Raw genomic sequence first — 26,150 nt, 5'->3', positions numbered from 1 at the left:
CCCAGTAATCTAGAAACCTCCTTGTTATAGTTTTGAAGCTACAGCTTGTTAAGTTATCTTTTATCTCCAGTATTTTGATATAGACACTTCATTGGTCTTTTTGTCTACAGTAGCACATGAGACTTGCATCTTTAGGGCATGACTGATTCTAAGTCTGGTTCTTAGATTAACCTGTTTCTTCCCAGTGCCATTTAAATAGTTATTTTTAACCCCAATCCTTTGGAAAACTCCTTTCTGAGTTTTAGTTTTTAAAAAAATTCATCTAGAGTTGGGGCACTCCAGGCAGCTTAATTTTATTAAATCTTTTCCTCCTTTTATCTCTCTATTGAGTAATTATAGATCTGTCTCCCAGATGTGACTATTATAACTCCATATCTGGCTCCTTCCCCAGTTAATTTTTTTTAGTTGAAGGATAATTGCTTCACAGAATTTTGTTGTTTTCTGTCAAACCTCAACATGAATCAGCCATAGGTATACATATATCCCCTCCCTTTTGAATCTCCCTCCCCATCCCACCCCTCTAGCTTGATCCAGAGCCCCTGTTTGAGTTTCCTGAGCCACACAGCAAATTCCCGTTGGCTATCTATTTTAAATATGGTAATGTAAGTTTCCATGTTATTCTCTCCATACATCTCACCTGCTCCTCCCCTCTCCCCATGTCTGTAAGTCTGTTCTCTGTGTCTCTTTCTCCATTGCTGCCCTGCAAATAAACTCTTCAGTACCATTTTTCTAGATTGTGTATATATGCACTAGTATACGATATTTATCTTTCTCTTTCTGACTTACTTTACTCTGTATAGGCTCTAGGTTCATCCACCTCATGAGAACTGACTCAAGTGTGTTCCTTTTTATGGCTGAGTAATATTCCATTGTGTATATGTACAACTTTTTTATCCATTTATCTGTTGATGGACATCTAGGTTGCCTCCATGTTCTAACTATTGTAAATAGTGCTACAGTGAACAATAGGATAAATGTGTCTCTTTCAATTTTGGTTTCCTCGGGGTATATGCCTAGGAGTGGGATTGCTGGGTCATATGGTGGTTTTATTCCTAGTTTTTTAAGGAATCTCCATACCATCTTCCATAGTGACTGTATCAGTTTACCTTGAATGTAATTTAAATTATATTTAATGTATCAATTTACATTCCCACCAACAGTGCAAGAGCGGTCCCTTTTCTCCACACCCTCTCCAGCATTTATTGTTGGTAGACTTTTTGATGATGACCTTTCTGACCAGTGTGAGGTGATATCTCATTGTAGTTTTGATTTGCCTTTCTCTAATAATGACTGATGTTGAGCATCTTTCATGTGTTTGTTGGCCATCTGTATGTCTTCTTTGGAGAAATGTCTGTTTAGGTCTTTTTCCCACTTCTTGATTAGGTTGTTTATTTTTCTGGTGTTGAGTTGTCCCAATTAACTTTTATATTATTTATACATACCAGTATCTATCTGTGTATGTGTATGTGTGTGTGTATCTAATCTCTTCTTAGTAGACATTTTGTTTTACATTTATTTTATGGTCTATTAATCAGATCATGAGAAATCTAGTTTTCTGTTCTCAGAAAACTTATAATCAATTGTAAGAGAGCACATGAAAGATAAATAAATAGACAAGCCATACTTAGTTACATACATGGTGAGGGTCTGTATAACATGTTAGTTTTGATATAATCTTCAAACATTGAGTTTTCACTGTATTTTTCTTTTCCTGGACATATATTAAAAGTTCCCAAGCATTCATTTTCCACTTTCCACTCCTAATTTTTACCTTCGAAAAATACTCTTATGTCTTTGTTTCCTGTTTTTAAGTTACCCTGCTATACATGGTAAATGAATGTATCATTCTTGTTACTATTATTTTTCCTTTAAGAAATTTCATCTAAGCAATCCCTAGATACAGACTTTGATAAAACTTATATTTTCTGAAAGTTTGTCTCCTTCCCGTTTCTGTGTCCATGTGTTTATTGGGTCAAATTAGACAAATCTGGGAAGCTAAATAAGCTTCAACTAGTGGTACTTTCTTGTCTTTATTACATCATTTATTCTAGTTTCTACTCACTTGCAAAATTTGAAAGTAAGGCACATTAATATCTAGTTCCCCAAGGGGATCTTTTTTTTCATTTCTCTGATGTATACTGACAGCACATAAACAGATTATGTGTTTTAACTGATAGTTTCATTTGAGGGTTGTTTTGAAAATCTTAGTTCAGTGCCATCTGGTCCTTTATAAAACCTCAGGGTTTTGGAAAAATTGCTGTATCTTAATTTTTTTCCTTTAGATAATGAAGAATTTCAGTCTTAAACCAGATCAGTAGTATTTTTTAACCTGAAAGCTCTACAAGTCTTACTAACCCTCAACCTCATCTTCTCTCCCATTTAAAAGCTAGGGAGGCCACAATGCTGTTCTAATAATTCCTAGATTGTTTCAAGTATAAAGGGTCCTAAGAATGTTGTCCATGTTTTTAATGTAAGCCTTTATATAACCAATTAAGAAAGAAATATGAATTTTCCTTTTTGTTAAGAGCTGCCACCTCTACTTTGTTAAAATATCTTCTCATTTAAATATGCTATATTTAAAGCATTTAAGTCACTTTCAAAATTACCACTGGGATTTATACTTAAAATCAAGAATAAGACTGAAATATTTGTGTGTTTCCCATATCTCCTCATTAACTATAATGTCCAAAAGGAAATGAAAAGCAATTATAGTATCTAAGAAAGCAATGATAGCTTGTTTGTTTTGTTAACATGCCTTTCAATTCATGTTCTATTTGCTTTCACCTGACGTTTGACTTGAGATACCCTAAATAATAGAGATTGGAGGATGGTAAGAAGGAGAAATTGATCATTTAAGGAAGAATTTAGAAGAGAATGCACAGAACTTACATAGATTTACCTAATTTTCTATAACAAATTTTCTTTGTAATAGATGTTTTAGGTTTTATAGCTTGTCTGATCAATTTGTTTGTCTTTACAGCAAGACAGATCGGCTTGCCAAAGGATCAGAATGTTACCAAAAGAGCCTTAGTTTAAATCCTTTCCTCTGGTCCCCCTTTGAATCATTATGTGAAATAGGTAAGTTTGTAGAGGTGGTTAGGGGAGGGTTCTCCCATTTCTTCTTCGCTTTTTTTCCCCTTGCTTAATTTTTGCAAAGTGATACAAATTATATATCCACAAGACAAATATTTTTCAAAGCTAAAGGCTTTTAAACTTGAGAACAAGAAGTAAGGTAGAATCATGTTTCAGGAATAATGTGGCCTTTCTTGTGTCCTCAAGGAATGAGTTGTGTTGTGAATATAAAGTTAGCCAAAATAGCATTCTGGATAAGAAAAGAAATTAATAGAATACCCAGAGACCTGGATAATATGGGGTGGGGAGTTGTCACAGTATATATGCTCTAGGAGGCATGAAGGATCATTTTAAAATGTTGTGTCAATATACATGTAAGTGCTTAAAATTTTATGTTGATTTCTAGAAGGTTTCACCTCTCCACCCTCATTCCTTACCTTGAGCAAATGAGGTCTAGTTGCTTTCTGCTTTAAAACACAGAAACCTGTACTTTCCTGTGATTTATTATATTTAAAGTCAGTTTCATTGTGGTTTAATTTATTTCCTAAATGTACAGCTTTATCTTTGGTGTACACTCTCACAGTACACTGATGGATGAGTTTTTAGGAGATAAATCTGATTCACTGAAATAGAACTTTAAAAATGCTTATGCATTTTTTTTTTTTTAATTTAACCTTCATTTCCTCAGAAGCAAATGTTTTTTTTCCCCCTTCACAGGTGAAAAGCCAGATCCTGACCAAACATTTAAATTAACATCTTTACAGAACTTTAGCAGCTGTCTGCCCAACTCTTGCACAACACTAGTATCTAATCATAGTTTATCTCACAGACAGCCTGAGACAGTTCTTACAGAAACACCCCAGGACACAATTGTAAGTGTATTATACACTAGTGTTAAAAATATTGTGAAAATGAAAAACAGTGATCTGAGCTAAATAATGTATTGTAAATGACATGGTAGAAATTTTCTGTTTCAGGAATTAAACAGACTGAATTTAGAATCTTCCAATTCAAAGTACTCATTGAATACAGATTCTTCAGTGTCTTATATTGATTCGGCTGTAATTTCACCAGATACTGTCCCTCTTGGAACAGGAACTTCCATATTATCTAAACAGGTTCAAAATAAACCAAAAACTGGTCGAAGTTTATTAGGAGGACCAGCTGCTCTTAGCCCATTAACCCCAAGGTAAGACAAATAAAAGATACTTTAAAATGTGCTATAATATTAAATGATCTTAGAATAATTCCTATATTAGTGACATAAATTAATATGAACAGCAACTTCTAAATCATTATGGAAATAGAGATATTTAATAAGTCAGTAATGAGTCTATTCCATTTTCAGAAGATGAAGTAGTAGAAATACAATATCTGTGATAAGAATTTCATATTAAGTGTTGGAGATAATTTTTAAACGTAAGCATTCCTTATTAAGCTGTTGTATGCATTAAAAGATACTCTGTTTATGACTATGCATCAGTGAATAGCAATGAACCTCTTAAAATGTTGGGATGCTTATAATCAGTGAAGCAATGGTTAAAGTGCTATATTCCAAAATGGGAAAGGATTGACACCTATATATGAAATGTTTTGTGAAAATTTTTAGAAATATTTTGTGTGTATAAATACTTGAACCTAGGCCAGAGGATGCATTTCCAAAAGAATCAAAATAAAAAATTATATGCTAGAACAGACTGTGAATTGGGTACCAGGGCCAGGGAATTACTTAAATAGTATGACCATGAGATTACAAAACTCATTGATTCCACAGATGCCTTCATTGGTCTCTAAGGACATTTTCTCTGTAATAGTGTCTGAATCACATAAATTCCAAGAATTTGAACTAATTTGATAATTTGGATCTTAGCTTTTACAAAGCTACTCTTCTTTATTTCTAATAAATCTCCTGAGATTCATAGTTACTGCTCAGTTTAGTTCCTTATTTGATTTTTTTTTTTTTTTTTAATTTTAGTTTTGGTGGGTGGAATAGTCTATATTCACAGCTTATTTTTAATCTGCCCCTTAGATCCTCAATGCCCCCAAGACTGATTTGCCATTCTCTTCCTTTTAGACCTTCTAATTTAAGTATACTGCTGCTTTATATATGCCTTGATGACTTTTTGACACCTTGATTTCAACCTCTTCTCAGTTTTGGGATTTTGCCATTAGAAACCCCAAGTCCTGGAGATGGATCCTATTTACAAAACTACACTAATACATCTTCTGTAATTGACGTGCCACCCACCGGAGCCCCTTCAAAAAAGGTATTTTCCGTGTAAAATACAGTGAATTGCTGTTGCCTTAGAGAAGTTATCTAAATGTAAAAGAAGGTCATCATTATCATAGCCTCCTGGTTATAGTAAGAGACACAAAGCTGGTTGATCTTTTGACCACGTAAGTTTGTAACTCACAAGTGTAGTTTATTTCAGCATATAGCTAATTAAGCATATTCAGATTTTTACTTTTAAGTTCCTTTTTTTAAAAAACAAAATTAAGATGATCACTTTGAATGTAAATAATGGAAATTATACCTGCCATGGTTTTTGCTTGTCCCCACCAGTGTATTTGTTTTTTAGTTGTACTAATATTAACGTGAAAAAAGATGATTCACATAAAGCTAGCTCTTTGTGATAATAAAATTTTTATGGTGGATCCTCAGGTGTGGAGTAAAAGTGTAGTAAAATGAAAAGTATTTCATAGTATCTTTATAGTAAATACTGGAACAAGACTGCATTGCAACTGTGACTCTTTATAATGTTCTTTTACTGTCTGTGGCAGTAGAGGCCAAAGTGAGGTTTATTTAAAACATATCTGTGGTGCAGGGTATCTTATGTGAGAATTAAATTAGGTTATGTATGTAAATGCCTGTTGTTGTGCGTAATGGATATTTAAGAAATGAAAGCTAAATGAGTCATACTGGTATGCGAATGACTGAGATAGCCCTTTTACCCTCAGAGAAACATGTTTCTTCTTGTTTTGTTTTTACTCTTTACTCCTGAACTTTAGCAAAGTTTTTTTATATGATAGCTTCTTAATAAGTGATAATAGGAACTCCCAAGAGTGGTAAACATGGACTAAAAGTATTTAATATGGGGATTGTGTTTTAAACTGGATTTTTAAAAAGTTAGCAACTACCTGCTGTTGTATTATTATGAGAGTGACATATATATGTGGAAATTAGTTTATTACCGTTAGAAGAAGGCATAGTAGGACAGTGGTTAGCATGCCAGGGGAAGTAGGCCAAAACCATGAGTCAGAGTGATTAAGGACAAGTTAGGCAGTGAACGTGCATGCAATTTCACTGCCCAGTCTGAGCCTCTTCTTTCTGCCTCTGTTCTTTACTCTATTACAAGACATTCCTGGAAAAAGCTACACTTCCAGATCTGCCTGCAGGGTCACCTAAAAATATCAAACCAAGTAGTGTGTTCAGCAGATAGTTCTTTGTTAAATAAGGAAGGACCAGAAAATAGGTGAAAATATTCAGTGGATAGTTAGTTATAGAGGAAAGAATATGACCAAGTGATAGATATAATAATTAAAGGGTTAAAATGACCATGCTTTCCTAGAGAAAGAGAGAATTGCTAAGTAATTTAAAACAGTGGAAGAAGAAAGAGGGGCCAACAAATGAAGTGGTAGAACAAATAATCAAGATACTATACTAAATATTTTAGAAATTACACAAAGTTTCAGAAGGGCGAGGTGGGTGGGTATGATCAATGATGTTAAATGTTGAGAAGGCCAAAATAAGGCTTTTATATATGGTGAGAAAGTAATTATTAGTAATTATTTATAATGTGCAATTTCAGAATTATATACAGTGACTATCACAGTAACTAATTTTGGGAGAAATTTATTTGGTAGTAAAATGTTTTTTTCAGTATCCACTGACACAGAGATCACTGTATAAAAGAGTTAAGTGATGAAAATAGAAATAAGGTGATAAATTAGAGAAGAGAGAAGGGGCAAGCACAGTTCAGAAGATTGAACACATCAAAGAGAAATACTAATTCAGTACAGTATTCTTAGAATTTGGAAAATAACCCAGTGATTTTTTTTTTTTAATCTACTAATCTGAATTACTCTAAGACTGTCTTTATTAAGTGCCAAAGAAGGGATATAAAATCTTACTGTATTATTTTTTATGGATACTAAGTTAGATCATAAATCTTGAGAATAGTAGTTGTCTTAAAATTTTTTAGCACTTAGCCCCAACTGGGAAAGTTACATAATAAATGGCTTCTAGAAATCTTAAGCCTTTCCTTGATAACTAAAGTCGAAAGATAAAAGGATAGTATAAGGGTAAAAATACTGAGCTTAATATGAGGAAATAGGATGATGTTCATTCTAATATAACAATAATTAATTAACCTAAAATGACATCACTAATGACATTAATAGTTTGTGTTTTCAGATGACAGGCAATATATAGTATGAAATCTTGTATTGGGGAAATGTAGATTGGTACATCATAATGTCTTTTACTATTCAGAATGCAATTTATAATTCACAAACTTTAGACTTTTTGTGTTTTACAGTCTGTTGCCAGAATCGGCCAAGCTGGAACAAAGTCTGTCTTCTCACAGAGTGGAAACAGTCGAGAGGTAACTCCAGTTCTTGTTGCACAGACACAAAGCTCTGGCCCGCAAACGAGGTATTTACTGGTCTCGTTGTTTGATGCTGTTTAGCGTTTCTTGTTGCGAAACAGTTCTTCAGTTTAGGCAGGTTTTGACTGTTCCAAGAATTCTAGAATGACTATTGTAAATTTTGAATATGTTAGATTTGAAATTTCCAACTTATGAAAAAGCAAATTTAATTTTTGAGTATTACAATGCAAATCAAGACAAGAGTTAGCTAAAATACCTTTTTATTCTAATTGCCTCGTGAGTTTGTTTAAACTAGATATTCTTAGCACGCCTCCAAAATAATTTTTTTTTAATGTAACCTTCTCCACTGGTCAAGTACAGATAGATTATTCTCCCCTTCCCCTATTATGCATTTCTATAAGTATATCATAGTATGACTCTTCCAATAAATCTTCAAATGATGAATCCATTTCCACATAGGAATGGTGTTAAATAGGATTTCTGTTCCTATTCAAGGCCTCAGAAATAAATTATAGCTAATACATAGCTACAACTTTACCTCCTAAAATAGTGAACATGTACCATAAGTCTTAAAATAGGTATATGTGTGCATATACCTTGACTATATAAAAGGCTTCAATATTTCTAAAATGCCTGGGTGGTAAATCTCATTATGAGTGCCAGCTCTCAGGTAGGTGGCAGTGATTGCCTAGGGCTCAGTGATAAGGAGCCTGAGCCTCCTGCAGAGCACATTAATAGGCCAAATATATGTTAGTCTTCAAGAATATATAAACATAATTTACTGAATTATGCATTTTATTTAAACAAATATACTAACTAATACACAGGAATTACATTAATTTTGTCTTCTTTGTATTACTAATTCCGTTTTATCTTCTTTTCTTAGTTGTTGTAGAGTTGATGTGCACCACTGTACCTTCTTTATTGCCTATTTTAGTTTCTAACAGTTGCCCTAGCAAAGTACCACAAGCTGGGTGGCTTAAAACAACAGAAATTTATTCACTCACAGTTCTATCTGAAATCAAGGTATTGCTAGGGCCATACTTCCTCTGAAGTCACTAGGGGAGGATCCTTATCTCTTCCAGCTTCTGGTTGCCCCAGGCATTCTTTAATTTGTAGTAGGTAACTCAGTATTTCCCTCTGCCTCCACGTAGCCATCTTCCCTGTGTGCCTCTGTATTCAAATTTCCTTTTTCTTATTAGGATATCTGTCATATTGAATTAGCGCCCACCCTGATGACCTCATCTTAATTACATCCGCAAAGACCCTATTTCTCAAAAAGTTCACATTAACAGTACTGGAGGTTAGGACTTCATCATATTCCTTTGAAAGACTGTTCAACCCATAGCATTGCTTTATTAACAATTACTCTTTATCTTGTCGTTTTAGAGGTTGTTTTAGGGTTTATATCACATATTTTAACTTATCAAAGTCTACCTTCAAGTAATCCTGTACCCTGTCACTTAAGAGTATAAACCTTGTAATGTATATTTTCCTACTCATCTTCTCAGTCTCTATGCTATTGTCATATATTTTACTTCTACAGAGTGATTAACATTTCCTGTAGTCTAGGTCTGTTGGTAATGAATTCTTTCAGCCTTTGTATGTTCAAAAGAAAGTTTTAATTTCACCTTTGTTTTTACTTCTGATTGATATTTTCATGGTATGGAATTCTGATTGACAGGTTTTTTTCTTTATATTGCTCTACTGTCTTCTTGCTTGGATTGTTTCTGATAAACCTCTTACCATCCTTATTTTTGTTTCTGTGTGTGTAATCTGTCTCTTTTCTTTGACTTGTTAAGATTTTTTCTTTATCATTGATATTAATCCATTTGATTATGCTCTAGTGTGTTTTCTCCTTTCTTGGGCTTCAAATTCATTAAGCTCTTTGGCTCTGTTAGTTAATAGTTTTCATCAAATTTAGCTAATTTTTGGCCATTATTTCTTCAAATACTTTTACTGTCCATGTCCCCCTCTCTCATTCTGCAGAATAATCCCTTGATGTGGCTGTTTGAACTTACAGGGTAATAACTTCTCAGGTATCAATTGTTCTAGTAATATTTATTTAGCAAATATCCCACATTTAGACTATGTCCAGCTTTCTTTTTCTTTAACTTGCTATAGTTCCAAATAAGGACTAAAGATAATTGGTTTATAGGTGTTTACTATTTATTGACCCAGAACTTTTATGTGGATTGTTTTATGTTCAAATTAGCAATTTCAAATAGAGTGAAGATCTATGCTATAATTTATATCATTTTATGGTAACAAGAATAGTTCCTTAAATGAGTTTTCATAGGGGGGTGAGGAAAGGATTGATCTCATCAATTTTAGAATGCAAACATGTTGAATGCATATTTTTAATATACTTGAAATAATAGTTAATCATAAACTGAGGTTTTTTTAAATGTCTACTTTTATAATTTTTTTAGTACAACACCTCAGGTATTGAGCCCCACTATCACATCTCCCCCAAATGCACTGCCTCGAAGAAGTTCACGACTTTTTACTAGTGACAGCTCTACAACCAAGGTAATTTAAAAATTTCTGTATGTCACATTTATTTAATACTTCCTCCTCTGAAATTTCTGTTCATCGATGATTCATTCTCTAATGAATAGATTAGAAGACTATGTAAAATTTTTTTAATGTTAAAATTACAAAATTACAGAGATGGAGAGGAGATCAATAGTTACTAGGAGTTAGGACTGAGGGGAAGATGTGACTTTAATAGCATAGCACAAAGGAATTTCTTTTTGTAGTGGTAGAATAGCCCTGAATCTTTATTGTGGTAGTTGACTAAATAAATCCATACATGTGACATTTTCACAGAACTGGACACACAGAAATTTTTTAAAAGGTCCATGTGAAAACTGATGAAATCCAAGTAAGATCTATAGTTTTAGTTGCTAGTATTGCACTAATTCCATTTTCCTGGATTTGATGGTATACTGTGGTTATGTCATATGTTTCCATTGGGAAAGATTGTGGGAAGAGTGAATGAAAATTTTTTGTTTTCTTTGCACATGTCTTTAGACAACTGGAGAGTTTTATACCTTGGGTAAATTTTCTTTATCCATTAACAAATATTATGGACAGTCTTTAATTGTGACATATATAGATCAGCAGAAACCTTACAGATTTCAGTGCTCTGAGACAATTAGGTAGTTGTTGTATCTCCTTACTTTCTTATTTTTAATTAATAAATGAAAGTGATATACTTTGAATAAAGAGAAACGCTTAAAGCTAATGTACCTTAAATATTAGTTAGTTAATATGATTTATTTTCAGAATTGTTGCGTTTCAAATTAAGTGACTTTGAAGACTTTTGTTTTTATAAAATTTCTTCTGAGAAAAATATAGATCAGTCAAAACCATATGTTTATTTTATATCTAATACTTGAGAAAAAGGGTTAGATAGATGTTTAAAATACATGAGTATAACAAGTATGGAATTTTCCTTCTTGTTACAGGAGAATAGCAAAAAATTAAAAATGAAGTTTCCACCTAAAATCCCAAATAGAAAAACAAAAAGTAAAACTAATAAAGGAGGAATAACTCAACCTAACATAAATGATAGCCTGGAAATCACAAAATTAGATTCTTCAATCATTTCAGAAGGAAAAATCTCTACAATTACACCTCAGATCCAGGCATTTAATCTACAGAAAGCAGCAGCAGGTCTGTTTTAAAAGCTTAAAATCTTCTTTATATTTTATTTTATTCACTTGTTTTAAGTAAGTTTATTTATGTTCATTAAAGAAACATTTTTTTCTGCGTAGATGTTGGAATTTTTTTTTCTTTTTTATTCATTTTATTGTTTATTCATTTTTAGTTGTGGCTGTGCTGGGTCTTCGTTGCTGCTGTGTGGGCTTTTTCTCAGAGACTGCTCTAGTTGTGGTGCACGGGCTTCTCATTGCTGTGGCATCTCTTGTTAGGAGCACAGGCTCTGGGTCTGTGGGCTCGTCTGGTGCAGCTCCCAGGCTCCAGAGCTCAGGTTCAGTAGTTGAGGTGCACAGGCTTAGTCGCTCTGCGGCATGTGGGATCTTCCTGGACCAGATATTGAACCTGTGTCTCCTGAATTGGCAGGCAGATTCTTTTCCACTGGGCCACCAGGGAAGCCCAGTGTTGGAATGTTTAGTGAAATATTTTTTAATTAGCCTTCCTAGAAAACCAGGCAGCTTTATTGTGTTTTTTTTTTTTCCTTTGTTTACTACATTATTTTCTCCCAGAAGGTTTGATGAGCCTTCTTCGTGAAATGGGGAAAGGTTATTTAGCTTTGTGTTCATACAACTGCAAAGAAGCTATTAATATCTTGAGCCACCTACCTTCTCACCACTACAATACTGGTTGGGTGCTGTGCCAAATTGGAAGGGCCTATTTCGAACTTTCAGAGTACATGCAAGTAAGTATTTTAAAAGTTACATATGCCTTTCTAGAGATAATTTAAATTTAATTAAAATTATGTTTGAGAAGGCTAGATCTAAAGGGTCAATATTTATTATATAATGTCTTTATTTTGTCAATATTAATAACTTATCAGTGCAGTTCTTTCTTGTGTTAAGGGTAATTTGAATTCTTTGGGATTACTTGAGATAGATTTGTAGAGAACCGAAGTCATTCTTACATGGGGCATTTGTACTCTACTTACTTGGATCTGAAAATATGTATTTACCATGTAATAGATGTTTATAATAAAAATTTTTATACTATATAGAGAGCTTACTGGGATGAATTTTTGGCACTTAGTATGTTTTATAAAATTAATACAATGAAGAAAGTTGTAGGTAATTGAGGATATAATGTTCTTATTGTAAGGTTTTATCATTTTAATTTTAATTATATTTGTTGCTTAAGTTACCTGTTTAAATCAGGAAAGGAGAGGATGATTAACCTAAAGCCAAGGAAAATTCTAATTTACTCCCCAGTTCTTTCAAAGCACTTCCTCCCCCACCTCTAAACTTAAATTAGAAAAAGCTTTAAGAAACCTAATATAAATTATTTAAAGTTGATAATAAGATCACTTGTTTGCCCTTTTTACATTCAGCATGTCTTTGAGTGCGTGTTATACCCCAGACTCTGTTCCACACTGTGCTACACTGTGCTATAGCCAGACAGATGACTGCTTGCCTTCCTAGAGCCTACTGGCGAGTGTGCATGTGCTAAGTTGCTTCAGTCCTGTCTGACTGTTTGCAACCCCATGGACTGTAGCCCGCCAGGCTCCTCTGTCCATGGGATTCTCCAGGCAAGAATACTGGGGTGGGTTGCCATGCTCTCCTCCAGGGGATCTTTCTGATCCAGGGATCGAACCCATGCCTCTTAAATCTGCTGCATTGGCAAGCAGGTTCTTCACCACTAGTGCAACCTGGGAAGCCCCTTTTCTAGTAAGAGAAATTATAAGCCAATAAATGTATAAGGACACGTAGCAATAAGTCATATGAAGGAAAAATGAAGCGTGGTAAGGAGATTGGGGAACAGTGGGGTATGGTGCTATTTTTTTAAAAAACATGCTCAGAGAAAGATTTTTGCTGCTTTAAAGAGCCATGCAGAGCTCTAGGGGTGTAGTATTCTTCCAGGTGAAGAATAAATCCAGAAGATACCTATTCTTATAATTTTGAGTAATAAAGAAAAAAGTTATAGACAGCCTTTTTCATTGCTGGATTGTTTTTTTTTTTTTTTTAATTGGTACCTAGGTAGAAGTGGGGTTTGGCAAGCCTTTTCAAAATTATTTGTTTCATGGGTTCTTAACATGAATTTTTCATTACCCCTAATCATAGACCAGATGTAGACCCAGATATTTAAAGAAAATCTTTGTTTCAACTTAATTTTTTGTTTTGTTCCAATTTTCCTTTTTGTCTGTGGCATAATCATTTTTCAGAGGAAACAATAGATTCTGAAAAATTTTAAACCAGGTTTCTAAAACCTGTATTTGACAGGTGGTTAGGTCTGTTTTCTTGTAACCAGTGTGTGTTTGAAAAAATGAAAAACTTATCTGTATAACTTTTAAGGAATTTCAGAGGAGTCACAAATCTAAGCTAATTCTAGATGGTGTATGGCCATATCATAAAAATTCCTATTCTTACGGCCATATCTAAGCATTCCTATTTTTCTAGTTTTATGAATGCTATTTCCTTGTCATCTTCATTTCATTAAAAATAGACCTGATATTCCTTATTCAAAACTAAGTTTGACTTTCAGAATTTTTAACGAATTGGTAAACTGGGAAACTAACTGGTTTCATGGAGCCCAAAGTCTCCAACTTCCGGGGCGAGAAGCAGAGTCTGGAAGCTGTGAGTGTGGGAAGGGGAGGACTGTGACCCGGTGGCTGAGGAGAGGCCCTGAAGTCAGGGCGCTGCAGAAGAACAGGGGTGTGGATGAGGCAGGGCCTGTGCTTCCAGCAGATGGACGCTGACGAACGCGCAGGGCTGAGGGTGCCATAGGGTTGGCAGCCACCCACGCCTATTTTTCCCCTCAACTAGTCAACTTTACCTCTTAATAAATGTACAGAAGTAGGTTTTCTATTGCAGAGGTCACTCATCTCTCACCTTGCCAGAGAATTATTCTATAAAGCTGTTATAAAAACTTGGAATAGTGTTTTTTAAGATAAAATAATTGACTTCTTTTTAAATTTGTGTAGATCTTTCTTCTTTCTTTTTGGTGGAAACAATTCCCCCCCCCCCCACCCCCAGAATTTATGTTGCTTCCATGACTTGTGTATAAAAACTAGGTTAAGTATGAATATGATTGCATCAATATTTGACCTACCATAGAAGGTTACTCAGTTTGGCCATGTGTTGGTGCTAATTCACATAAAATTCACGTGTAAAATAAGGCAGCATTTAGGTCCTATGAGAACAGTGCCCAGCACTCTCCCAGTATATATATAAATTCTATCAACTTGTTTTCCTCTTATTAATTTTTGTATTTCAGGCTGAAAGAATATTCTCAGAAGTTAGGAGAATTGAAAATTACAGAGTCGAAGGCATGGAGATCTACTCTACAACACTTTGGCATCTTCAAAAGGATGTTGCTCTTTCAGTTCTTTCAAAAGACTTAACAGATATGGATAAAAATTCACCAGAGGTAAATTAACTGAAGCAGTTAGTTCATGTTCTTTTTTCTTTTCTTTTTTTAGCTGCATCATTGTGGCTTGTGGGATTTTAGTTCCCCAACCAGGGATTGAACCCAGGCCCTTGACAGTAACAGTGAGGAGTCCTAACCACTGGATCACCAGGGAAATCCCTGCAACTATTTTTTGATTGTCTTTACCAAATGAGAATGACCCAAATCATTAATTTAGTTTCACCCACACTTATTTTGGCATTCTTCTCTTTAGGCCGAGACTCAGAAGGAGAAATCCTAGAGTATATGGTACAGATTCACAAATAGAAAAATCTTAAAGCATATATTTCATTCAGGATTAATCAAGATTTGGTTATACTTGCTGTTGTCACCAAGAGCACAGTTCATTAAACAGAAATAGAGATTTTTAAAGTGCTCATTTTAAATTAAAAAAATAATTTTAACTGTCATTTTAAGGCATAAGCAGTTTATTTACATGTTTCAGTCCTATAAGGGTTTTATTTCCTTGCATCTCAAGAATATTTAGTGGTCCTTTTGTAACATATTTAAGCTTAGAATTTAAGAGTCAGTTCTCATTATTCCTGGTAGTTATGTCTATAGTGTCCATGGACACTAAATTGACAAATACTGAACCATTACTCCTAGGAGAAATATACACACACACATCACACGTGGGTCCACCAATGATCACCAAAGCACTGCAAGTATTGATTTTGGTTTTACAAGTTAATTTTAGAAAGTAGATTTGCGAATATGGAATCCTTGAATAATGAGGATTGACTATATTAAAGCTCTTCAATTGTTGTCTTTCTGTTCTACGTAAGATCTGAGTCTTCATTTTAGTCATAGATTGCTTTTGTTAGAAAAAAATAAGTCAAAATTTTAATTATGCATTTGGTTTTTGTTTCCTTTTTTTTTTTTTTTTTTTAAAGGCCTGGTGTGCTGCAGGGAACTGTTTCAGTTTGCAGCGGGAACATGATATTGCAATTAAATTCTTCCAGAGAGCTATCCAGGTTGATCCAAATTATGCTTATGCCTATACTCTATTAGGGCATGAGTTTGTGTTAACTGAAGAATTAGACAAAGCATTAGCTTGTTTTCGAAATGCTATCAGAGTCAATCCTAGACATTATAATGCATGGTAAGTGCAAAGACAATGTCTTATTAATGGGGCTGGTACCCAGTAATTTTTCTTGTGAGATTATTTCTTTGTTGTCATGAATTTGAAGAATGGTACATACTGGTTGGTAGCTTCTAACCTAAGTGGTTTTTTATGTGAAATTTATACCTTTAACAAACTCTTAACTAATGCCAATAGAATTCCAGATGCTTATATTGAAGTTTCTACTTTTTCTCCTACTAAACTTTGGCAAGTATTAATATCTGGTATTGTTACTTTGATTTGTTACTTTTTGTTAGAGCACTAAAATGGTGATGAAAATAGAGAATGGTTGGGACTGTGGAGAAGAACAGTATAATTTTCTCTATCATAATTATAATAACAGTGTAATTCTTCTTTTCTATTATCCAATAGGTAATTTCTGCTACCTTTTGGAAGATAGAAAATAAACATAGAAAACTATCCATTAGTTGTTGCTCTTTGGCAGATTTATTAAGTATTAGTTCTAGTTTATTAAGTTTATCAAGAATGTTCCAGTTTAAGTTATACCTGTTTTACTTTTTTATACTTGTGAGTAAGTAGATGAATAGGAAGGTTAATCTATTAATGATTGGATTAGTCATTATAGCAGTTTCTAAATCTGAAGCACTAGATTACTGAAATATATTTTTCAATTTGTATATGTGTTCTTTAATGAATTTTATCTCATTTCTAAGTTGTTACATTGCCTGAAAGATGGCCTGATGAGTACTAGCTTCTGCTGACCAATTAAACAGTCAAGCTTGCCAACATTCACATAAAGTTCTCTGTGATATTTTCAGAGCTCAGTTCTTTTTTTTTTTTTTTTACTGTATTGGTGTTTATCTTTCTGGCTTACTTCACTCTGTATAATGGGCTCCAGTTTCATCCATCAGAGCTCAGTTCTTAATAGGACTTGAGTTGTTTCTTAAACATGTAGTTATCTGTTCTGCCATATTTCAGTAGTTGCATTCTTAACAAAATTTACCTTAACAAAATAATTGTTGCAATTAGAGAAAAGGAGGTATATTCAGACTAGCAAGCTTTTACTGGAAAGACTTTCAATATTGAGTTATTCAGGTAACAGTAAGTATTTAACTAAGCAAATTTATTTTTCCAACTCCAAGGTGAGTAGTCTTTCTTTAGTTATCTCCATTTTCACCATTATTAGCGCAGAACTTTTCATACCTTTTCTTGACCTCTAACACAATTATAATAATAAACAGTATACTGTTGTGCTTTTTTCTTAATCATTTGTTGATTATTCCCCTTCATTATTATCTAGTTTCACCCAGAGGGACCCTTAATGTAAATCGGTCACAATATATTTGACGTTTTGAAAATTCAGGAAACATACCTGTGTATCAACTTAATATACTGTTGCATAGTCTTTAAAATGTGTTAATTTTGATGTCTACGTGAAGCCTTTAAAAATTATAATTTTGAAGTCTATAAGTTTTGAAAGCTATAGGAGCGTATTTTTGATACCGTGAGTGGGGGAAGGGGAAGCAGACCATGAACTATGCATACTTTAATCATAGTATAAAATATATATGCATTTGGACAAACAATATGGGAGTAGCATTATTAGGAGTTTAGGGTCTAGAATCATCAAGGGAGGATCTGAATAGAATCCTTGTGTGTGTGTTTAGTCACTGAGTCATGTCTGACTCTTCACTACCCCGTGGACTGTATGTAGCCCACCAGGCTCCTCTGTCCATGAGTTTTCCAGACAAAAATACTAGAGTGGATTGCCATTTCCTCCTCCGGGGGATCTTTCTAACCCAGGGATCAACCCTAGGTCTCTTGCAGCTCCTGTATTGCAGGCTGATTCTTTACCCACCCTTATTAGCTGTATAACTTTGAGCAAGTTATTTAACTTCTCTAAGCTTTAGTTTCTTTATTTTAAAATGTGATTGATAACAGTACCTGTCTCCTTGGTTCCATCTAGGATTAAATAAAGTAAATCAAACAAAGAATTTAATTATCGGCAGACACATGATAATCGCTCAGTAAAAATTAGCTATTAAATCTAGATTGTAGTGGTAGATCTAAGGATGTGGTTTCTTTTTTTCTAGTTATTATAGTTTTATTTGATTGTTTGATTGACTGGATTGTTTTTACTTATAAAAGTGACTTGTCTAAAACACTTGGGCAGTTTTTTATCATGACAGATTTTGCCTACCCTAAGACCATCAGTATTTTTCTACTGGTTTATTAAAATGCCACATTCCATACATATCCCTTTATTAGTTAAACTAAATTAGCATTTCACATCCTTAAAATTGTATTTTATTTTAAACTCTCAGGTATGGTTTAGGAATGATTTATTACAAGCAAGAAAAATTCAGCCTTGCAGAAATGCATTTCCAGAAAGCACTTGACATCAACCCTCAAAGTTCAGTTTTGCTTTGCCACATTGGAGTAGTAAGTAGCTTTCTAAGTATTGTTCAGTTAATCCCTTTTGGAATGTTATTGGCTTAATTGCTGTAATGAAAATTGGGGTTTTTTGTTATTGTTATTCTTGAAACAATATCCTGGATTCTTTTACAGCCAAAAATATCACCTTTTTGCTTGGCATAAAGAGAAATCACTGGAGTGCCCTCATTGCTTGGGCAAGTTACTTAATTTCTCTGAGCTTCTGTTTTGTGAATGACAAATAATACCATCTTGCCTAGCTCATAGGGTTATTATAACACTCATATGAGATACTTGATATTTTTGAAAGCAGTTTTCCATGTTAATATTTAGCTCCTAAATTAAGTAATTAATAATTTAAGGCAAATGATTGCCTGTATTTTAGCCTCTGAGTGGTATAGATATGTCAGAACTAATTAAAATTCTTATAAAGTGGTGAGAATGGTCAATTTTATGTTTATATATTTTTTTACTGTATGTGATAATAAGTTGTACTTTGATAGGATAAGAGAATGGGTATGTTTGTTTTGTTTTGTTTTCGTATGTTTGTTTTTTAAAATCTTATTTACTAATTTCTCTGAAAGCTTGGAACCTTTTTTTTTTTGGAACATTTTTTAAGTTCTTGTTCTTGTCCTTTCACCTTTCTCCCCCTCTCCCTCTTTTCCTCCCTCTTTTCTTTCTCTTTGCAAGTTTGACTTTTGTGGGAACAAACATACAGTATAAGGAAAATTATATGAGTTTGGAATTTTGCTTTTCATTTTGGGGGCAGAATTCTAGCTCTTTATAATTATTTTCTTAAGAATTGACATGGTAACTTTTACAGTTAGATACTGTACAAAAGATATAGGGAAAATACGTCAAAGATTTTTTTTCCGTCACTTTACTTAAACCAAACTTAAGTATCTCTTACTACCTTTTAGTGAAGTTGAACATTTTTAAAGCAGGCTTTCTTAAAGGCCATAGTCAAGCATTGTGTAATCTGTGGGTTCCAAGAACTGGAAAGGTTACTTCTCTGCTACAGTTTCCCTGTTTTTGTTTTTTGTCTTTTTGAGTATAGTTGATTTACAGTGTTGTGTTAGTTTCAGAGTTTCAGCAAGGTGATTCAGTTATATATACATATATATTCATTTTCAGATTTCTTTCCCATTATAGGTTATTATGAGATATTGAATATAGTTCCCTGTGCTATATAGTAGGTCCTTATTGTTCATGTATTTTGTATATAATTGTCTGTATCTGTTAATCCTAAATTCCTAATTTATTCCTCCTTCACCCCCCTTTCCCCTTTTGTAACCATCAGTTTGTTTTCTATGTCTCTGAGCCTGTTGAAATTTATTTTTAATATATAATTCATCTAAGAATGAACATAGCAATGTGAGTACACATGAATAAATAATGAGACTTGGTTGGGTTTGCTTTTTTTTTCTTTTTTAAGTTATTTGAAATAAATTACTTACTACCCAGAATTACAGATCAATGGTTTTCAGATATGTAAAGCAGAAGATTTATTTTTAAAGCAAATTCCTAAAATAGGTAAAAGTGTAATTGTTCTGAGTAAAACAAGATTGGTAAGTTACAGAGCCAAAACCCCTAGGGGTTCTTGAAAAATTTTGAGAAGTCTAATATTTAGAGGACTGTAGTAAGTCTGTTAAAATGTATTATCTAACAAAGTAGTACAGATTTTCTTGTGAAGAAAGACTAAGGTTTTTCTTGTCTTTTAGGCTTAAAGGTAACCAAATAGCTACTCTAAAGATAGAATCTTGATTATCATTATGGAGAGTAATGGTGAATTGGGAGCTGTGTTGTTTATGAGTCACACTATTTGGTTTTTACCTTTCCTCATAAATATCAAAAGGAAACATTAATAGGATCTTTATTTCTTATAGGTTCAGCATGCACTGAAAAAATCTGAGAAGGCTTTGGATACCCTAAACAAAGCCATTGTTATTGATCCTAAGAATCCTCTATGCAAATTTCACAGAGCCTCAGTTTTATTTGCAAATGAAAAGTATAAGGTAAGATATATATATATATAATACATATGTATCTTAACAGTCTTCAGCATAGTACTATTTAAGCTTTGCCACTTTTTAAATAAACTAAAAGTTATTTATACATGAATTTTTATCTTAAATAGTTTATTTCCCCATTTTTAAAAGCTATTTCTTTTTTTGCCTATATTTCTTCATGAAATACTCACAGGAAGGATGGGTCAGACACCAGGAATATAGTGGCAAATGAAGCAACCATATTTCCTGCCTTTGAATAGCTTACCATCTAGTACTCCCCTAGAGGGAGAGTTAATCACTCAGTCGTGTCCAACTCTTTGTGACCCCATGGAGTCTTGCTCTGATTTATGAAGAAGTGGATGTCTAATCTTACTGTTCTGCCTTTTACAATGTCCTTTAAATCTAATAAACATTAACAATTTTTAACTTGCTCTTTGAAATGTACTATAATTGTAATTCAGCATTTGTTTTCCTGTTTTTGCTTCATTGTACAAAAATTTTAAAAGTTTTTATTTAATCTGATATGTGGTCAGGTTCTTCAGTTGAAGGATTTTATTTATTAATCTTAAAGGCATAAGCCACCTCGCCTACCAGGAATGCCATGTAAATCAAGCCTATATTGCTTCAAGAAACCCATGTTCTAATCTGACCCATTGTCCAGGCCAAAATGGTTATAGTCATTTTTGAATACCAGCTTGGGGCTCAGCCAGATTATCAGGCTTACTTTGATACATGATTTAGGTGTAAGTTAGAAAGGGGGCATAAGAAAAGTTACTGACTGCTTCTACAATGTCTTGCCTCCGAAATGAAAATCAAACTGTGTTAAGAATTGTGTATGTTTTCGGTGAATTTGAGTGAATTCAAGTGAATTCCTGCCATTTCTTCTTTGTAATAAGTATTTTTCTTGCATTTTCACAAGGATTAATGAAGCAAGGTAGTACTTTGATTAAGATCTAATAAGGTTTAGTTAAGATGATTTGGGAAATTAAATAAAATCACTTGCTTAGTCAGAACTGTAAAAATTTTGCTACTGTGTTTTTCTTTGCTTTTTTCAGTCTGCTTTACAAGAACTTGAAGAATTGAAACAAATTGTTCCCAAAGAATCCCTCGTTTACTTCTTAATAGGAAAGGTAAAGATTGGGGCCCTGGTTCTAAACTCTATCATAACAGATACTAACTTGAAAAATAAATATAATGTTTTATTGTGCACCATCTATTGAGCAAATTCAGCTAGATTTCTGAACTATACACTCTGGAAATAAATCATGGATTTAGTTTTTATTAAGAGGTAAGAAGGTGATAGATATCCTAATGAGGAAGCAGGAGCGCACACCCTGTCATCTTTCTGTAGTTTGGCAGTGTATCAGCACTTGCAGCCCAGTGACTGATATTGAGTTCATAATTGAGACTACCTCAAGGAAAGCCCTTAGTTTCCAGTTATCAATAAAATACTCAAACGTCTCCCAAAAGAAGAAAAATAATACCACAGTGTTGTCTTAGTTAAAAAAAATGGCTTGCAGAATTTCTGAAGCAAGACTGCTGCTGCTACTGCTAAGTCACTTTAGTCGTGTCCGACTCTGTGCGACCCCATAGACGGCAGCCCACCAGGCTCCCCCATCCCTGGGATTCTCCAGGCAAGAATACTGGAGTGGATCGCCATTTCCTTCTCCAGTAGAGGCAAGGCTAGTCAGGACTTTACACACTGGGTCCCCAGAAGCCAATTGGTTAAAGTAACTGAGGATGAAGGACAGTGGTGAGAGTTGCTTTGTATGTATGGTTACCACACGCTCAGTTGTGTTTGACTCTTTGTGACCTTTGGACTGTAGCTAGCCAGGCTTCTCTGTCCATGGGATTTTTCAGACAAGAATACTGGAATGGGTTGCCATTTCCTCCTCCAGGGGAATCTTCCCCACCCAGGGATCGAACCCGTGTCTCCTGTGACTTCTACATTGCAGGTGGATTCTTTACCACTGAGCCATCGGGGGAGAGTTGTTATAACTCCATTTAAAATCAGTGTAAATGAGTACTAATCAAGCAATTTATAGTCCACTGTCATTGTTCCAGACAGAGTGAGATGTGTTGGAAGCTCACTACCTGAGAGATACAGGCAAGGAATTCTGAAAATAATACCTGAATATATTAAAAGGAACTCGAAAGTTGGTATGAATTCTTCTATAGGATGAAAATGTCCTTCTCTTCAGAATGAACTTATAACACATCAATCAGGAACCTAATTTAAGTTTAAAATGTTTAGGATTTTATAGATGAAGCTTACAACTTAATGAAAAATGTAGTGCTGCTGTTTATTTTTAGGTTTACAAGAAGTTAGGTCAAACGCACCTCGCCCTGATGAATTTCTCTTGGGCTATGGATTTAGATCCTAAAGGAGCCAATAACCAGATTAAAGAGGCAATTGATAAACGCTACCTTCCAGATGATGAGGAGCCAATAACCCAAGAAGAACAGATTAGTGAGTATCATCCATATGACTTAGGTCTATATGTGATTATTCAAACCAGAAAGCTAGTGAAACACCATATCGGAGGAAACAGATACTTCTTTATGGCACAGAATAAAGTGGAAAATTTTTTGAATATTCAGAAAGCTGCCTTTTGCATAAGAATTTTATTTTTAAACACAGTAGATTTTTATACCAAATGAAATTTTAGGGAAATTGAACAGGGTAATATAACAACAGTGTGCATATGGAGCCAGGTAACTAGTTTCAGTTCTGAATCTAGTTTGCTGTGTGATTTTGACAAATCCATTGCTGATTTTTACCTGAACTTCAATCTATGTAACTAATGCCATGCTTATCTGCTTCCTAGGAATGTGGTAGGGGGAGAAAAGATGATAGGTGTGACTGTGTTGAAAACATTTTTTAAGTGCTAAGTGAATGAATAGTAAATTTGTGCACATTTTAAAGTATTGACAGATCTGTAGTAGTGGCTGTTCAGATTCTGTGTAACTCTCACATATGTAGAATCTAAATATTACACATCTGAAACTAATATAATATTGTAAGTCAGCTATACATCAGTTAATTAAAAGGCAGATAAATATGAATTGAGAGACCTCTGATGAGATAAATAAGATGCCTTTGTTCCAGAAATATATTTTATATTTTTGTGAACTAATAGGGACTATCCCCAAAGTGAAGTCAACAGTTGGGTGGAATGTCAGTCTTTTTTAATGTCTTAGAGAATAGTTCTAATTCTTAGGTTGGGTGCGTGCTAAGTTGCTTCAGTGTGTCCAACTCTTTGCGATCCTCTGGACTGTAGCCCGCAAGGCTCCCCTGTCTGTGGGATCCTCCAGGTGAGAATACTAGCGTGGGTTGCTGTGCCCTCCTCCAGGGGATCTTCCCGACCCAGAGATCAAAGCCACATCTCTTAAGTCTCCTGCATTGGCAGTCTGGTTCTTTACCACTAGCGCCACCTGGAAAGCCCAATTCTTATGTTAGGGAATAAGAAATAAGGGAGAGGCAGTTTTAGTAGTTAAAACTCTTAATGGTTAAATGCAATAAAATACTCTTAGACATGCTATAAAATAAGGAACTTGAATTGCATTTTATTGAAGGATATCAGGATTTTTAAGGGCTTTTGTTTAAGGTCTTCTCTCTCTGAATATAATAGTTTTCTTTACTTATTTTCATGAAATAAAAAAAATATTTTTCAGATACCTTACTGTAGACTTTTTTTATTTTTGAAGTGGGAACAGATGAATCCCAGGAGAGCAGCATGACCGATGCGGATGACACACAGCTTCATGCAGCTGAAAGTGATGAATTTTAACTTCTGGAAATGAGACCTTTGCAACTGGATGTGTGACTTGTGCTGACCTGTTTCTTGTCCTTCCATATACTGAGTCTTCACTCTTGAGCCAGCAGTGTCATCATCCATCACTTATATCCTGAGTGTGCCACTTTCATTGGACCCTGACTGTACACAGAATGAAAGGCAGTGCAATATTTAGCTGCTAACAAGACTGGCTCTTTCACCAGTATGAATGACAGTTTAGAGGGGATAGGGTGGGAAACTTTCTTTTTCTTTCTTTTTTTTTTTCTTTAATCTCCCTTTGTTGGAAAGCTATCATGGAAGGAAGAGTTATGTTTTATCCTGAAGGAACCATTAGATATGGAAAATAGTGATGAACCAGAATCTCTTGGTCGTTTTTCCAAAAATTTGTTTTTACTTGGTTCTGTTCCTGATAAACAAAGTGACTGACCTTCATTTCTAGGTTCTTCAAGAATGGTGTTAGCAAGTGCCAGATGGAACAATAAAAGACATTGCCTATAACAGAGTAACCTGATTGCCAAGGAATGTAAATTACCTTAAACTTCAGTGTCTCCCATAAACAAATATAATGAGCATACAGGGACTCATATGTAGGAATCAATATCCCTCCATACAGTGTACACTTATTCTTGGCAAGAATACTTTAATGTCTAACCAAGAATTTTAATTTATTCATCTTGCCTCAAAGTGTTGATCATTGTTATCTTGGTATTACAAACTTTAAAATTGATCCTTAACATTTTTCCTCTTCTCTTTGAGCTCTGTGGGATCACCTTTAACATTCAGAGATAATTGAGGGGTTGCCCACTGAAAAGCCAAAACAAGGCTCTTAATAACAATATAAGTTTACCAGAAGAATCAAAATGAGAACACTATATGGAAAGACTTTAAGAGATCATGATAGTGAAAGCCTTAATACAATCAGAATCCTACCATAACCTTGAATTTATATTTGTTCAAGACAGGTATCCCTTTGACTTTCCTTAAGTGTTTAAGCAAGGTGCAAGAAAGTGTGGTTACCTTTGGTGAGGTCATTTCCATTCTTTTCTGCTCTCTGCTTCAGATTATTTCCAGTAGTGTGAGTCACCAAAACATGTACTGGGAGTGATTGGGTTTAGAATATTAGAAATGTTTAGCTGCAAAAATAAAAACAAAAAACCACCTACTCTTATGAAGGAGACAAGTTCTCTCTTGAGTTTATCATAATATAGATTGATGTCTTTGGGGAATGACCACAATTTTAAAGATCTAATTATGCATAATAAAATGGGAATTATTGGAATTTCACAGTAATTGATTTAAAGTTTTAAATTGTGTATCTCCTTTATTGTAATGTTTGAAATTTTTAGAGAAACTTTAGTTGTTAACATTTTATTAAGTGCCAATGTCAGAATATAACAAATTTATAGTTTCTTACAAATGACAGGCCTACAGTTATTGTTGTGGATTATTTGATGAAGGACGAACTTAATCTACTGGTTACCTGTATTTTGTTAGTCAAGCTGTGAAAATAAGGTGGATTACAGAAGATGTGGAGAAATTTTAGCCCGTAGTCTCAGTAATTTTCTATCATTTACTATTAATCTGCTTATTTGAATATGGATTAATTGCATTATAAACTAATTCAAGTCAGAGTGTTAGGTTGGGTATTGGGGTGCCAGAGAGGTATTTAACAAAATTTCCTACCTAAATCTGTTTATGTGCTGCCTAAAAAAATAATTTATAAGAAAAAGGACTAAACAAAAAAAAAAAAAAAGAAAAAGGAAAGATTGGGAGTAAATGAATATCATTAAGGACTCCCCAAGGCTAGCACTTGAATTCTAACAAATATTCCATTTTATTATCCATTAGTTCTGTAATATTTAATTTTATATTCTTTTATTTTTTTAATTGGCAAATCATAAGCCAGCTGTATAACAGTATCAAATATAGAGTTTCATAGAAAGCTTTGATCTGAGCTCTTTGTTACAAAGCTTGGAGAAAGCTATGCTCAGAAAACAATTTGCTGATGTATAATTAGTTATGTTGT

The 26,150-nt window shown here is 34.0% G+C and overlaps 1 protein-coding gene across 7 annotated transcripts in view; it reads left to right on the top strand.

Moving 5' to 3' along the window:
• The window catches only part of CDC27 (cell division cycle 27), a 50,080-nt gene extending 24,197 nt beyond the window's left edge, over positions 1-25,883 (top strand). The window contains exons 5-19 of one of the 7 annotated variants that reach the window (XM_061144301.1): positions 2,981-3,078; positions 3,790-3,944; positions 4,050-4,261; positions 5,225-5,339; positions 7,611-7,726; positions 10,112-10,211; positions 11,153-11,360; positions 11,915-12,084; positions 14,610-14,762; positions 15,695-15,903; positions 18,210-18,327; positions 20,205-20,333; positions 21,383-21,457; positions 22,705-22,797; positions 24,036-25,883. In XM_061144301.1, the coding sequence (XP_061000284.1) occupies positions 2,981-3,078; positions 3,790-3,944; positions 4,050-4,261; positions 5,225-5,339; positions 7,611-7,726; positions 10,112-10,211; positions 11,153-11,360; positions 11,915-12,084; positions 14,610-14,762; positions 15,695-15,903; positions 18,210-18,327; positions 20,205-20,333; positions 21,383-21,457; positions 22,705-22,779 (1,933 nt within the window). In that variant the 3' untranslated portion in view covers positions 22,780-22,797; positions 24,036-25,883. Of the gene's footprint in view, positions 1-2,980; positions 3,079-3,789; positions 3,945-4,049; positions 4,262-5,224; positions 5,340-7,592; positions 7,727-10,111; positions 10,212-11,152; positions 11,361-11,911; positions 12,085-14,609; positions 14,763-15,694; positions 15,904-18,209; positions 18,328-20,204; positions 20,334-21,382; positions 21,458-22,640; positions 22,798-24,035 lie in introns of all 7 variants that reach the window. The other 6 variants (XM_061144298.1, XM_061144300.1, XM_061144297.1 and 3 more) reach the window with 6 other exon arrangements.
• The last annotated feature ends 267 nt before the right edge of the window (positions 25,884-26,150 follow it).

This window comes from Dama dama, chromosome 5, assembly GCF_033118175.1.
Source record: "Dama dama isolate Ldn47 chromosome 5, ASM3311817v1, whole genome shotgun sequence".
Lineage (NCBI taxonomy): Eukaryota > Metazoa > Chordata > Mammalia > Artiodactyla > Cervidae > Dama > Dama dama.
Note: the sequence above shows the minus strand (reverse complement) of the source record. Positions and strands in the feature narration are given on the sequence as shown.